This window comes from Panthera tigris, chromosome B4, assembly GCF_018350195.1.
Source record: "Panthera tigris isolate Pti1 chromosome B4, P.tigris_Pti1_mat1.1, whole genome shotgun sequence".
NCBI lineage: Eukaryota > Metazoa > Chordata > Mammalia > Carnivora > Felidae > Panthera > Panthera tigris.
In genome coordinates, this window is record NC_056666.1 from 130,698,345 (window position 1) to 130,713,866 (window position 15,522).

The window sequence follows — 15,522 nt, forward strand, 5'->3', positions numbered from 1 at the left end:
ACCCAGAAACGGAAGTAACTTCTACACCCAACGTCACAGGAATTGTAAATTCCGCCGTGTTTACTCCAGAGAGCCCCTGGAGTCACGAGAGACAGTCATGGTGACCGTTACAGCTCAGGAAGCACGCGGTGGCGTTACAGGCTCCGTGGCGTCGAGTCCTCGACGCTCCCTGTGCTGTTTGTGAACCGCAAACTCGACCGCAAGGCCCCTGCCTCTCCGCGCAGCCTCTCCCGGTCGGTCCCACCCACTGGGCTCCAAACCTCACAAGGTTCCAGAAAGCAGGGCTGTCTCGCACCGCCTTGCCTGTCCATTGTTGAGCTGTCTATCTGCTATGTCCTTCCTCTCCTTGATCCTCCTGCCTGACACCACACCAGCCGGACCAAACACTCATGTGCCTCTCTGTGCTCTCTGGCCCTGGGCCAAGAACTTGACATATACTCATCTTTAATCTGTACCACCACCCTATGAAATTGTTACCATTACCATCCTCGTCGTACCTATGAGAAAATCAAGGAACAGAGAGGTAAAGCAACGGGCCCAAGGTCACACAGCTAGTGGGTGAAGGAACAAGGGTTAGAGCCAGACAGGCTGGCTCTAGAGAGAGTCTGAGCTTCTTAAGGACAGGTGCTTGGTCGTTTCACCAACGTGCACTCACCCCTGGCACAGGCGTGACCCACAGCAAGCCTGTTAAAACGTAATTTAACTGAGTAAAAATTATGCAACAACCACGACGGAAGTGATAGAAAAATACCAAAATACTAAGGGGAGATGAGGATATCGGGTTTATGGGCCATTTTTTCCCCCTTTTTCCTATTTGTCAAATGGAATGGAAAAGGATTTTGTGTGTGTGATGATTCTATTTCTTTTAAAGAAAACAGGAGTGCGGGCTGAGCCCCTGGGGCCCACAGCTGGGGAAATGGGGGCCCACGGGGGTCAGGACCGGCTTAGAAAATCAACACAGGGGCGCCTGGGTGGCTCAGTCGGTTGAGCGTCCGACTTTGGCTCAGGTCATGATCTCACAGCTCGTGAGTTCGAGCCCCGCATCGGGCTCTGCGCAGACAGCTCGGAGCCTGGAGCCTGCTTTGGATGCTGTGTCTCCCTGTCTCTCTGCCCCTCCCCTGCTCGTGCTCTGTCTCTCCCTCTCTCTCAAAAATAAATAAACATTTTTTAAAAAAGAAAAAAAAGAAAAAAGAAAAGCAGCACAGAGGCTTCCCAGAGAGCAGGCGGGTGGCACCAGGAGAGGGGCTCAGAGGCAGTGGGTACAGTCCAGAGTACCAGCGCCCATGAGCCCACTGGAGGTTGAGGGGAGAGTCACCGCGGGCGACCAGCTGGATGGAAAAGCAGACATCCGGCCCCAGAGGAGAAGACGCCTTCCTCAGGGTCCTGGGGCTGGTGGCCGGGCTGCCTCCCACATGCTGACGACAGCCTGGCCACAGAAAGGACAGGTCTGGCCATCACCCGGAGGCTTCCAGGGTGGGCGTGAGGGTGAAATGACACAATGGAGGGAAAGCGTCCCAGACGCTGGCCGACCGTGGGCACACAAACAGGGGCCATTGTTATCACAAGGTAGAAGAAAGGAAATGAAACCCCTGGGCCACATCCTGGAACAATCATAACAGACCAGCCCGGAAAGCAGCAAGTGAGAAGCAGACAGAGCGCATGCCTGTGCTTCCCTCTTGCCTCGCTTCTGCGCTCTCCCTCCCATCCTGCCCCTGACCTTGGAGCCCACGTTGTTTCCAGCGAGGCTGCAGCGGGGAGCACGCGGGGCTGGGAAGCAGGCTGCCATGGGAACAGCGCCCCCCCCCCCAGCCCCCTCACCCCTGCCTCTGGCTTCTCACAGCTACTTGCCCTTGACCTCCCTCCCCAGATCATCAACACTCGCTTTCATCTGCTGATACCCGGTCTCTACGGCTCCTCACCTGGGCTTGCTCCCTGCACGTAGGTGGTGGCGCAGGGGACACCAAGGTCATCTGACAGGGACTGTCCGCTCCTGGGCACCTAAGGCTTTGAGCAGCTCTCAGATGCCACAGGCAGAAGAGCAGGAGCTTTTGTGGTGAGGGGGACGCTGCCAGTCCCGCCTCTGTACTCCTGCGATTTCCGGGTGTCCACTACGTCTTCCCTTCAGTGAGGCCGGATTTTTCTGGCCTCTTCTCCTTATTTTTGCTGACCCATCCCCCTGTCAAAGGCCCAGCCCGCCTGCTTGGTTTCTTCAGGGAAGACTCAGAAAGTCTTCTTCTGCTGGGTGAGGCGCCCCTAGGGGAGACGACCTGTCAGGCAGGAAGGACGCGTCCTAGTGTCCCCATTTTAGAGATAAAGTAACTGAGGCCCGGGGAGGCCTCAGACTGTGGGTGTGGGAAGGGCAAGTTCAAGTGGGACATACCGATGTCCACCAAAAAAGAAAACAAAACAAAACAAAAAAACAGTACTGGGGTCACAGACAGATTGGAACCAACGGGTGGCGTCTCTGGTGAGTTCCCCGGAAGCGGCCGGTTGGGTTCATAAAATGAGCAGCCCCGGGGGGACCCAAGCCCAGTCTCTGTCCCCTGGTGGGGGGTGGAGGGAGAAGAGTCAGGAAAGGAGGACTGCACGACGTGATTCTTGAGCTGAACTTTGCAGTGGGGTCCCGGGTGAAAGGCCACCCCACAGACGGAACACAAGAGAACCTGTGGGAAGATAGGGAGACGGCCCGTATGACGTGTCCGGGGACGAGCACCTTCACAGGGCCTGGGCGGCATGGATGGGCACCACGGGCACTGCTGGGATCAACATGAAGACTGGTCGCCACGGAGCCACTCTGCCAGCATCTAATTTAAAGCGGGGGACGCCTGGCGGGGGAGGGCTCAGTGGGTTGAGCCTCCGACTCTTGGTTTCGACTCGGGTCACCATCTCACGGTTTGGGAGTTTGAGCCCCACGTCAGGCTCCCCGCCGTCAGCACAGAGCCTGCTTGGGATTCTCTCTCCCTCTCTCTGCCCCTGCCCTGCTCGCTCTCTTCTCTCTAAATTAATTAATTAGCTTGCAGACGACACAGCTCAAGAAGTGCCATGAGGAGCGGGGAGCACGTGGGCTGGTTACAGCGGGGGTTGTGGAGAACTCCGTCCCCAAATGTCTGGTTCCACCTCTGCCGGGAAGTCCCCGAGGGACCGCAGGCAGGGGTCAAGCAAGGGAGGAAGTGCAAAGCCGCCGGGTCCTGGGCCCCGTCCCCCGTCCTCCTCCTTGGGACGGTTCTCTCTTTCAGAGACAGGGGTGGCCCCGCGTTTTCAAACTGGCTACCTGTCCTACCTGGATCGTCCTCTCCCTGCCCCCGCTGCGCCCTGTGGAGACTCAGGGTGCCACACAGGTCCCCCCTGCCACACTCCCAGCCTGCACTATATCCTTTCGGTGCCCGTGCGACACGAAAGCCAGGTCAGCCTGTCCAGCCCTACAGCCCCTCTGTGCCTACCGCAGGATGCAGATCGGATGCCCCCACCTGCCCACAGACTTCCCACCGCCTTCCAGAGGCAGCCCAAGCTCCGGGCCAGGGAGGCAAGCGCCCACAGGAGCTGGCCGAGCCCACCTCCTGCACCCCTCCTCCAGCCACGCTGCACCAGAGACCTCCTGGAACATGCCCCCCCCACCCCCGGCCTCCCCGCACCTGCACACACACCCCTGCCTAGACTGTGTTCCCCTGCTTTCCTCCTCTGCCTCATGGTACGCTCGCACCGTCAGACAAACGAAAAAACCCTCCGCGTCCTTCAAGAACCGGCTCACAGGACTCCGCATCTAAAAGTCATACCCTAGGCCTCCCCTACTCTCAGCCCTGCGGGCACCCTCACACAGCCCAGCGGCTCCCCCAAAGGAGCCTTTCTCCCGTGATGATGACGGTGCATCTGTTGGCTTGGGTCGCTCCCCTCTATTTTTTTACCCAAGCACATGGCACGCTGCTCCCAATGAACAGTGGATATTTAATACATGTTTCGGGGCGCCTGGGTGGCTCAGTCGGCTGGGCGTCCGACTTCGGCTCAGGTCACGATCTCGCGGGCTGTGAGTTCGAGCCCCCGCGTCAGGCTCTGTGCTGATGGCTCGGGGCCCGGAGCCTGCTTCGGATTCTGTGTCTCCCTCTCTCTCTGCCCCTCCCCTGCTCATACTCTGTCTCTCTCTCCCTCTCTCTCAAAAATAAATAAACATTAAAAAATTATTTTTAATAAAAAACAAATAAGCGTTTGGCGAATGAGAACAAATGAGCGAGTGCCACCGGAAGGTCACAGGGCCGGCACCTTCGAGGCACCCTCCCCTCCTCTCTTACTCCCTTGCAGGTGGTAACAGGCCACACACCCCCATGCCCCACCCACTGCCCAGCACATCGCCACCGTGGAAACCTCGGGAGAACCTTTATGGGGCACCTGCTGGGCTTCCCGAGTGGCACCGAGCTTTGGTCTGGAAAGTCTGGCTTTATACACCTGAAGCTGAGCTCATTCCAAGTCTAAGCAGGGGACCTCTTTAAGCCCTCTGCTTCCTTCTGGACGAAGCCCAGCCAGAGGCCCAGGACAGCTGCCCGGGAGAGGTGCGTGACAGGATCCCACAGGCAGCCGGGCCAGGAAGCTGACCTCACAGGCCTGGCCTCGTGGGGGATCCTGGGAGCACACACAGGACCGCTCGAGTTGTAAATCAGGCTTCCCGAGCCCCGGCTGCTTAGGACAGGATGTCCCATGATTGGAACAATTGGCACGGGCCAGCGATCCCTCCTGTGCGGCTGATGTGTCTCCTCGGTCCACTGCCCGGGCAGGGTGGTCAGGGCACCGAGCCCAGGCCGAGCACCGCCTTCCTTCCTTCGGCCCCGCCGGCCGCACCTCTCAGCACGTGAGCGCACCGCCTCATGAGGCCCTCTCACGAGACCACCCCACTTTATGGCTGGCAAACATGTCCCACCTCTGTTGGCTGTCCCAAAGCCCACAAACACCCGTGAAGGAAGGAAGGTGCGGGTGCTGTCCCTGTCTGGCACACAGGGAAACCAAGGCCCAGAGAAAAGAAGTGGGAGGTACTGCCTGGTGGCTGGACTCATGGCTTCTTCTCCTTTTATTTAATTTTTTTAATTTTAAAGTAGGCTTCACGCCCCAGGCGGAGCCCAACACGGGGCTTGAGCTCACGACCCTGAGATCCACACCCGAGCTGAGATCAAGAGTCGGAAGCTTAACCGCCTGAGCCACCCAGGCGGGGGGCCCCTCGTGCCTTCTTCTTTGGACTCCTGAACTGCGGTACGCACGGGGCCTGCAAACAGTCAGTGCTCCATTAGTGCATGAGACAAGACTGGATGAAAGTAGGGGTAGGTCAAATGTCCTTTCTTTCCATCCCCCCTCCAGGCTCTGGACCGCCAAAGCTGCCTCCAAACCAAAAGGTTCCTCCAGATGTTCTCTTTGATCCCAGCGCATCCCAAACCCCTGATGTGAGCGAGGAACGAGGAGAGCTGGTTCCCGTCCCTGTACCCAGGAAACAACACTGCCACGTGCACTCAGCACCCACGGGGCACCCCGCACCTCACCATGTGGCTGAGGCAATTATCGCATTTAATCTTCACGACTCTCCTAAGAGAAGGTGCACTTCTATCCACGTTGCACACGGGAAACTGAGGCGCAGGACGTTATGTAACTTGCCAGGCTCTGCACCCAAGGGGTCGGCCGCTGGCACGCCATCTCGTCATCCTCAAACTGCCTTCAGGGAGAAAGCCTGAACGGAAAGTGGCCGAGTGGCTCGACGGTCAACCTCTTGTCCTCCGAAAGCTAAGGCTCCCGTCTCAAAACGCAGCGCCATTCACACGCGCCAGAGGCAAACGCCCTTCAAGAGAGGAGAAGGTTTCTGTTTTCATTTGCTCTGCTTGGCTAGACCACAGCTGACAGCGGGCTGCCCCAGATGTGTTGCTGGGGCTCCCAAGGACGGGAGACACCGATCGCCTGAAGAGATCTTTGGGCTCGTGCCTAGGTACAGGGTGGCCCATTTTATGAATCACTCCATAAATATTTATCGAGGCCCTACTCTGTGGTAGGCATTGTTCTAACAGCAGAGATTCCGCTGATGTGAGCAACATAGACAAAAGCCCCTGCTGTCCTAGAACTTCTGTTTTAGAGACAGCTATAAATAATAATAATAATAATAAAAAGATAAATGGGCAACACAGATACGTTGGTTTTAGGTGCTACTTAGATGCTGAGAAGAAAAGTCAACCAAAGAAGAGGGATAGGAAGTGTGGAGGTAGAGACTGAAATTTTGGACAGGGTGACCGGGGAAGTCCTGACGAAGGACGTGACCTTGAATAAAGACTAAAAGGAAATGAGGGCAGAAATGGTACGGACACCCAGGTGCAGAGTTGTCCAGGCAGAAGGAAGAGCGAGTGCAAAGGCCCTGGGGCTGCAGCATGCCTGATGAGTTCCGGGCACAGCAAGGGAGCCAATGAGGTCAGGGGGGTAATGGAGCGCCAGGCGTGTACAAGTGAGAGGAGAAGCCATTGCAAGGCCTAGAGCAAAGGAGCAACATTAACAGATCACTGGCTGGACGGCAGGGTGTAGAGAGGCTTCAAGGATAACCTCACAGCCCTGGTCTAAGCAACTGAAGAAGAATACTGCCATTTTCTGGGGCACCTGGGTGGCTCGTTTGGTTCAGTGTCCCCCTTCGGCTTAGGTCATGATTTCGCGGTCTGTGAATTCGAGCCCCGCGTCGGACTCTGTGCTGACAGCTCAGAGCCTGGAGCCTGCTTCGGATTCTGTGTCTCCCTCTCTCTCTGTCCCTCCCCCACTCGTGCTCTGTCTCTCTCGGTCTCAAAAATAAATTTAGAAAAAAACAAAAAACAAAAAAACAAAACAAAACAATATCGTTAAAAAAGAAAGAAGGGGCACCTGGGTGGCTCAGTGGGTTAAGCGTCCGACTTCGGCTCCGGTCATGATCTCACGGTATGTGGGTTTGAGCCCCGTGTCGGGCTCTGTGCTGACAGTGTGGAGCCTGCTCAGGATTCTCTCTCTCTTCCTCGCTCTCTGCCCCTCCCCTGCTCACACAGTCTCTGTCTCTCTCAAAATAAATAAATAAACTTACATTTAAAAAAAAAAGAAAAGAAAAGAAAAGAAAAAAGGATACTGCCATTTCCTAAAGATGGGAAAGTAAGGGGCGGGGAGGAAGGGAAGATTTTGGTGGAAGGTGGGGCAGGGCCGAAGGGGGCGCAGGAGATGAATGTCAGGAGCTTAATTCTGAATGCTTTTGACTCGGAAAGGCCTCCATTTGAGGTGCTGGGCAAGCCATTATATGCAAGGTGAGTCTATCATCCAGGGGAAAGACCTAGACTGGACTGGAGACATAAATTTGGGAGTTGTCAGAGTAGAGACGGTGCTTAAAGCTATGAGACCGGATGAGATCGCCCGCAAAAATGAAGACGGATCAGAAAAGACAAGAGGGATTTAAGGCACGGGTCTATTAAAACGTTCTCCCAGGAGCCACCCTCTGTGAAGTGAAGCTCGTAACACAGTCCCTTCACTACACCCCCTCACCCCGTTCATGCATACACGCCCAGCACATGTTGGCAGACCCACACACAGCACTTCCTCTATCTCTTGGTGACGTCATTCTGCTGAGTGAAAAGGAAATTCTCCTTTGAGGATGCTATCCCTTAACGAGAAAGCAATCCACAGAAGGGAGAAAAAGGGCCCTGGGCCCTGAGACAACACGAGTGACCCTTGCCCAGCAGGGCAATCACACGGGCGTTATAAAGTACGGTATTCAGGGTGGGACTCCAGTCTCCTCTCAACACCTGGTGCCTCTCTTCCTTACGTGAAATAGGAATGACATTGGCTACGTCAAGAGGAGCCCAGAACATAATAAACAGTCCATAAATAGTTGCTCAATAAATGAGGAATGAATGGATGGTAAAAGCAGCAACACACAAAAGAGCCTAACTCACAGCAGATGAGCCATAAATACGGCCAAATGCTAAATGAAGACAATGCTCCTACTTGCCTTTCCCTCCTTGCTTTTTGTCCTTTTATCCCTTTCCCTTTCCCGCCTATGACACAATAGCCAACCCATGCGTTTGTACAGGACCGTGCCGATGACGAAGCTTCATCTGCTACATTTTCTCAAAATTTCAACCTCACGGCAGCCTTCCGAGGGCAGGAAATACAATCCCCCTTTCACAGATAAGGAAACTGAGACTTGGGACAGAAAACAGCCTCCACACTCCAGGAACATTTTAAAGCAGAGACAATGACAGAAACACTGCATTCAGTGCAAGGGTGGGGCATCTGTGTTGCCAACCCAAACCTGCCTAACATCCTGTTGGGTGGGTGAAAGGGCAGGTGAGGGAAAGACCCAGAAGCTCAGGGGAAGGGAAGGTATTTGTTTATGTGTAGTCCACTAAAAAAAAAAAAAAAAAAAAAAAAAATGGGCACAGATCCCTGAGCCCTGTGCCCTCCTTGTCCCACGCCCACGGGCCTGCCCATCTCAGTTGCATGGTCATACAGGTCATGCACTCCCTGTCACCAGATGTCAGGGCATCTCTGGGAGCAGGAGCTGGACACGGATCGGTGGGTTGGGAGACCCTGGGTGAGGAAGCTATGGGGAACCTGGTGGGGAGCAGGGACAGATGAAATCTGGAGACACATGAGAGACAACAAGCAAGGAGAAGCGAGTCAGAAATGGGGGAGAGTACAATGGACAACAAGGGAGACACAAATGGAGAAAGGCAGAAAAGAGGTGAAATGAGGGATCAAGTGGGAATACAGAGGCAGAAAAGTCGGGAGCACTGAGAAAGGCACAGGAAGGAAACGGGTCAATCAACGCGGCCCAGAGTGAAAGCTGAGGGCATTGAGAGGCACCAGAGCTGGAGGGAGACGGGGAAGGTCTCACTAAGGAAGTCAGGATAGAGGAGAGACACATCCAGGAGACCGGGGTACTAAGGGCGGACCCAGGGGCGAAGGTGGCGACCCAGGGGGTGGGGGTGTCACAAGCTCGAGATGAGACAAGAGCTGTCACAGATGGAAGTTGGGGACGCTGAGGATCAAAGGGCGGAAGTTGCGGGCACTCAGGGGGAGTCACACGAGGGCCAATGGAGGACACGACTAAAAACCGGGGAACACAAAGGAGGTCCGAAGGAGGGTCCGGGTGGAGACCACCGAAATTGGGGCGCGGAGGAGGTTTGGGAAGGGCCCTCAAGGCCCGCCTCCCCTGGGCCGTCACTCACCTCGGCTTACTCAGCACATCTACTTCCTCCTACTTCCGCAAACAAACGTGCCCGAGGCCACGTGACGGTCCGGCCACGGCCCTCCGCCAATCACCGAAACCCTTACCCCGGCCGCCGCTGCGGCCCCGCCCCCGCGCCGCGAGGGGGTGGTGCGAGGAAGGCGGGGGCGGGGCTCCGCCATGTTTTATAACTGCCCAATGGAAGGGGCTCCCAGCGCCAAGGAAGGCCGGGCCCTGGGTTGGAGCCAATCCTCCGCGGCGCGGCGCGGCCACGTCTGTGCGGGGCGGAAGGTCCTCGCGCCGGCTCGTTGGTGGACATGTTGATGAGGGGCAGGAGTCTCCGCCTTCTCCGCCTTCCGCCTCCGGAAAGGGTCCGGAGGTCTGGAGTCTGAACCTAGTGTCAGGGAGACGTAGGGCGTCACGGGGAGGAACTTGCTTTGATTTTGCCGGGGGACCCCCAGATTGAGCAAATCAAAATATGAGACGTTCAGTTAAATTTGAATTTTGGCTCAACCACCAATACTTTTTCAGTTTAAGTAAAAAAACGCTAAGTGCATTTGTGCTAAAAAATATATATACACACATATACATATATACGTATATATATGTATATATATACGTATATATGTATATGTGTATATATATATGTGTGTGTGTGTGTGTTAAATAAAAAAACACTAAGTGCATTTGTGCTAAAAAATATATATATACATATACATATATACGTATATATATGTATATATAAACGTGTATATGTATATATATGTGTGTGTGTGTGTGTGTGTATATATATATATATATATATATATATATATATTCGTTGTTATCTGGCAGCCCTATAGCAAGCTAATCTCGGGAAATATCTTTTAGTAGAAACTTGAGCAAATGACTTGGTCTCTGTGGACTCCTCATCCTTAATAAGGATGTTGTGACCTGGAGATAAATTAATCTCTGTGCCTGCACATAGTGGAATTTCAACAAATGGTCGTTGTTATGATTAGTAATGCTGAGAAAGGGACACAGAAGAGAAGAGAGGAGCCTGGGTTGTAGTGACAGATTTGCTTGTGACCAAGCAGATCACGTGAACTAATACCCATTACAAAATAATTTGACTTCACATCCATCATCTCTGAATTGTAGTTTCTTTCTTTCTTTCTTTCTTTCTTTCTTTCTTTCTTTCTTTCTTTCTTTCTCTTTCTTTTTCTTTTTTGTTTTTTGTTTGTTTGTTTTTGAGTTTACTTATTTTGAGAGAGACAGTGCAAGCAGGGGAAGGGCAGAGAGAGAGGGGAACAGAGGATCTGAAGCAGCCTCTGCACTGACAGTAGTGAGTCCTACGCCAGGCTTGAACCCACAAAACATGAGATCATGACCTGAGCCCAAGTTGGACGCTCAGTCGACTGAGCCACCCAGGTGCCCCTGCAGTTCCTCTGGTTTGCATTTTACAGGTGAAGAAAATGTCCCTAAACCACAATTTGAATTTTGCTCAAGAGTTTCAGCTTTGAGTCGAGAGAACCAGGTGAAGACTCAGACTTCTCACTGCAAATATTTTGCTCTCCACGCCCCACACAAGTGGAGTTAGGGCGATGGTTATCAGGAAGCTTGCAAAAGGCCAGGCATTCCTCCCTCTGCGGAGTAATCTGACCCAAGAAAACATGTAGGTTCAGAGGGACGAGTCCCATTCTTCAGCAGACACCCACTCGGGTATTCAAAGTGGGTCTGAAAGACAAGTTTGGCAACGCAGACGCACAACCGAACCTGAAATGCAGAAAAGGCCAAGGGAGGCCGGATCAATTGTTAGAAACCCTCAGAGATCCATGAAAGAAATTCACAAAGTAGAATCTCAGGGCCTGATGAGATCGAGTGCCCCTCCTCTAGGTATTTCCGGTGAAAACTGTTAAAGGAGTGGATAAAGCAGGAGATGAAGTATAGGGGATGATTAGGTAGCACTGAATGATCAAGCAATGGGAGGGCCGGGGGCAAATGAGTAGGCAAGGGAATGCACTCCATTGGGTTTCTGTTGGATTTTGCATTGGGGCCAAGAACTTCTCTTGAGGGGCTGTGCTAGAAACATCTCGGTGGGGCTGGCAGCTGCAAACATCGCAGAGCAAAAGGTCTGCTTTCTAGGAGCCCAGAAGCCAGAGAATCAGGCTAGACCAAGTCCTCTGCCTCAGAGTTGGATGGAAATGTAACTGAAATTTACCGAATGGTGCAGTTTTCCACCCTTACCTTGTCTGATCCTCGCAACAATGCTGAGAAGTAGTTACTATTATCCTCCACTTTATTGTGTTTTTTAAATGCTCATTTATTTATTGTGAGAGGGACAGAGCGCACACATGAGCAGGGAAGGGGCAGAGAGAGAGGGGGAGAGAGAGAATCCCTCTGAGCTATCGGCGCAGAGCCTGACACAGGGCTGGATCCCATGAATTGTGAGATGGAGACCTGAGTGGAATTTAAGACCCAGGAAGCTTAACCAGCTGAGCCACCCAGGCGCGCCCCCTACTCTGTTGTTGCAGAAACCTAGGTTCTGCAGTGTGAAATGATCTCCCAAGTCACGCGTCAATAAAAGGCAGAAGCAGAATCAGGACCTTGTCTTCTCTTTTCTTTCCCTACTCTGTAGACGTCCCCGCTGGGTGCCAAGTAATGTTCTTGGTGCTGAGGAAACCACAGTGAACAAAATAGGTAAAAATCCCTGCCCTTGTGCTGTTTGCAGTCTTGTGGTGGGAAGACAGATGATAAGATAAAGCCAAACACGGAGTGCGTTTTGCTAGAGTCTTCGGGTGAAGTGTCACGATGTTATTAGCATCTTTCCAAATACCTTGCATGTTGAATCTGGGGTTGTGTATATGAGTGCCGTCGTGTTAATCCCTCCCTTTTCTGTGTGTTTGAACATTTTTATAATTAAAAAGCTAAGGAAGGGGCACCTGGGTGGGTCAGTCGGTTGAGGGTCTGACTCTTGATTTCGGGTCGTGGTCCCAGGGTCGTGGGATCGAGCCCTGCTTCAAAACTTTGGCTTTCACTTGGCGGGAAACGGGGAGCCACGGGAGCGTTTTTTTGAGCACAAGTGACCTGATTGGATTTACATTTTAACAGATCATTATCTGTTCGGGCAAGATTAGACCATAAGGGGCAAAGCAGAGACAGGGAGGCCGGTGAGGAGGCTGTTATAGAAACTGGGATGAGAGACGACGGTATGGCCCGTTATCCCATCCAATCACCACGACCGCAGAATCATTACGGTTGGGGTTTGTGTCATGATAGAATGCGTAAGGTGTAGAGGGCATTGCAAGAAGGCATTGGTGAGGTCTGTCCAGTGGGAAGCTTTGTGAGATGATTCTTGAACGGGGGCGGGCAAAATAACCCCCCTACCACCTGGTCCTCCAAACAAAGTTTTGTTGGAACTCAGCCACATCATTCATTCACACGCCTATGCTTTCTACAATGGCAGAATTTTGAGTAATTGTGACAGAAACCATAGGGCCCACGATGCCTGAAATATTTCTCTCTGGCCCTTTACAGAAAAAATTTACTAGCCCCTGTTCTTTTTTTTTTTAATGTTTATTTATTTTTGAGAGAGAAAGACAGACAGTGAGCAGGAGAGGGGCAGAGAGAGGGGGAGATACAGAATCCAAAGCAGGCTCCAGGCTCTGAGCTATCAGCACAGAGCCCGACGCGGGGCTCAGACTCTCGGACCGTGAGATCATGACCTGAGCCGAAGTCGGACACCTAACCAAGCCACCCAGGTGCCTCCACTAACCCCCGTTCTTAAGTGGGATTTCAAAGGTTGAATAGGAGTTTGCCAGCTGGGTTAAGAAAGTAAAAACATGGGGCACCTGGGTGGCTCAGTCAGTTAAGTGACTGACTTGGGCTCAGGTCATGATCTCATGGTCCGTGAGTTCGAGCCCCGCGTCGGGCTCTGTGCGGACAGCTCAGAGCCTGGAGCCTGCTTCTGATTCTGTGTCTCCCTCTAACTCTGTCCCTCCCCTGCTCATGCTCTGTCTCTCTCTGTCTCAGAAATAAATTTAAAAAAAAAAGAAAGAAAGAAAGAAAGTAAAAACATGCCAGGTGGAAAGAACCGTATGAGCAAAAGTCAACATCATAAGATTGTGCGGATCGTTTGGGACAACTGCAAGAGACTGAACCCTCCTGGAATCTGATGTGTGAGCAGGTGAGTGGGCAGTGAGCTGCAGAGGCCAAGCGTGAAGGGTCTCGAGTGCCAGGCCGAGGATACGGATCTTGTTCTGCAGGCAGTGGGAGCCCCGGAAGGGTTACAAGCAGACAACTGACGTGGGGAAAAAAAAAAATCCCCCTGATTACATGAGAGAGGTGACTGGAGGGCACAGAGGTCACAGGCAGCTGTGTAATGATTACACCAATTACATGGCTTCCGACTTGATGCAGGGGGTGGGGGGGTGGGAGGCGTCGGGGCTTGTGCCCTCTTCTGGAAGGAAATGAGTGCAGGTGACCTTGGGCTGTGCAGCTACGTGTGTTCCCATCCCAAGGAGGAAAGCCGGTCCTGGCCAGCTAAGCCAGGACGTCCCCGCTCTAGGGGCCCCTCAGCCCAGCTCAGGGGCTCACAGAAGAGACGGTGGCCTCAGGGCCAGAGGGCCAGGGACACTTTGACAAGAAGTTAGCCTGAACCTGGATCCTGAAGGCTGGTGAGGGTTTGCAGAGACTGGGCAGAGGGCATCTCGGGCAAAGATGTGGGACCTGTGCCAGTGATCATGAGGAGTCTAGCCTCTCAGGATGGGGGTCTAACGTGGGGGTCTCGGGGGTCACAGTGTGCAACATCTTCCTCCCTTTCTTTTTTCTCCTGGGCTCCTCACTTCAGTTTCTCCAGCCAGTACGGATAAAGCACCTACTACGTGCACAGCCTCACTCTTGGTGGGGTGGGGACACGAAAGGTCCTTCTGTTCCTGTCCTTAGAGTTCACAATTTAATGCACACTTGCCCCAGATACACAGGTCATTGTTTATTGTGACAAAGCCCTGGACTATAGGCAAATATGATGTTCCTGGTGAAATCACAAAATGACAAGGGATCGTGTGCCACGGGACCAGGCAGGATAGCCTAGGGAATGTCGCAGTCGTGAACCACGATCTGGGAGTCATCAGCACCGATGGCCCCTGAGATCTTGAAGGGGAATGAGATTCCCCAGGGACAGCAAGAGCAGGCAGAGGCCAGCTCAGAGCATCACTAATCACTGAGCTCATGGGGAAGCAGGGATAGAGACTGAAAAGGCAGGAAGGGAAGCCCAAGCCTTAGAGGCAGAGCCGAGAGAGTGTTTCAAAACGGAGAGGAGGGAGCCACACGGTCAAATGCTGTCTGAGGACAAGACTGGGACGGAAAGGGAACCTGGATTCTGTAACCAGGAGGTCCTGGGGAGGCGAGGGGGCAAGAAAGAGGGGGGTGAGAGAGATCTGGCTGTAAAAGAGAAGAAAAGGGGGGGCTGGGGGCTGGGTGATAGGGGGGTAAAAAGTGGGGGCGGGGTGGGGATTGGTGATGTCAGCCGCTTGGGGAAAATGTCGGTGCTGAGAGAGTGGACGGGAGCTGGGGGGGTGGGGGGGGATGGGTCCTCTGCCACCAACTGGATGTGTGGATATTGGGCTGGTGGTCTTGCCTCCCCTCCTGGCGTTCAGATTTCTCGATTTCTCGTCTGGCGATGATAACACCTCGCTGCTCAAATGGGGGAGAGGACCTGTGGCAATCAGGCCCGGCACATCCAGCAACGGGGTCCCCTCTGGGCAGCTGGTGAACCCGTAAACTGGTCCGTTTCCTCGCCTTTAAAATGAGGCTGATCATTTGTGCCCCACTGCCCGCCTGCCACGTGGAGGGCTTTTGTGAGAAGGAAAGTGAAGTTATAAAGACACTGAAATGCGATAAAAGCACAGGTGATGGGAGGGGGGGGGAATGGTTGGTGGATTTAGCAGTGGGAGAAAAGATCCGGGGAATATACACCGTGCAAACAGGTCTGAGGCACTTAGTGCTGTGCCTGGCACATAGGGCCAGAAATGATCCCCGTGACATCACTCCCACCCAGCAGAGGAATGCACCCGAAATGCGGCACCTGGTTCGGTTGATGGAGGGTTGCCCCCCCCAAGGGGGGCTGGGAAGGCCCCAGTGTCCAGGGACAGGAGCTCTTAGGGGCCTGGAAATCAAATCTCAGGACAGGAAGCACCTCCAGAGAACACTCCACCAACCAACCGGGAGTCTCAAAGCCAGCACCAGTCCCCCTTGGGCAGTGAGCCTCCAGGCTGTTTTACAACGTGGGACCCACACGGCAGAGTCAACTTTCCTTCGAAGAAAGTTTAGTGGGTTTGAGATTGTTTCAA

General features: G+C 53.4%; 1 protein-coding gene across 4 annotated transcripts in view; it reads right to left on the bottom strand.

Moving 5' to 3' along the window:
• Window positions 1-9,252, bottom strand: part of PLA2G6 (phospholipase A2 group VI) — a 59,861-nt gene extending 50,609 nt beyond the window's left edge. Inside the window, exons 1-2 of one of the 4 annotated variants that reach the window (XM_042993252.1) lie at window positions 9,195-9,212; window positions 5,517-5,809 (exon numbers count right to left, since the gene is read on the bottom strand). In XM_042993252.1, coding sequence (XP_042849186.1) covers window positions 5,517-5,519 — 3 coding nt within the window. In that variant the 5' untranslated portion in view covers window positions 5,520-5,809; window positions 9,195-9,212. Of the gene's footprint in view, window positions 1-1,919; window positions 2,426-5,516; window positions 5,810-9,194 lie in introns of those variants that run through there. The other 3 variants (XM_042993253.1, XM_042993255.1, XM_042993251.1) reach the window with 3 other exon arrangements.
• Between the last annotated feature and the right edge of the window lie 6,270 nt (window positions 9,253-15,522).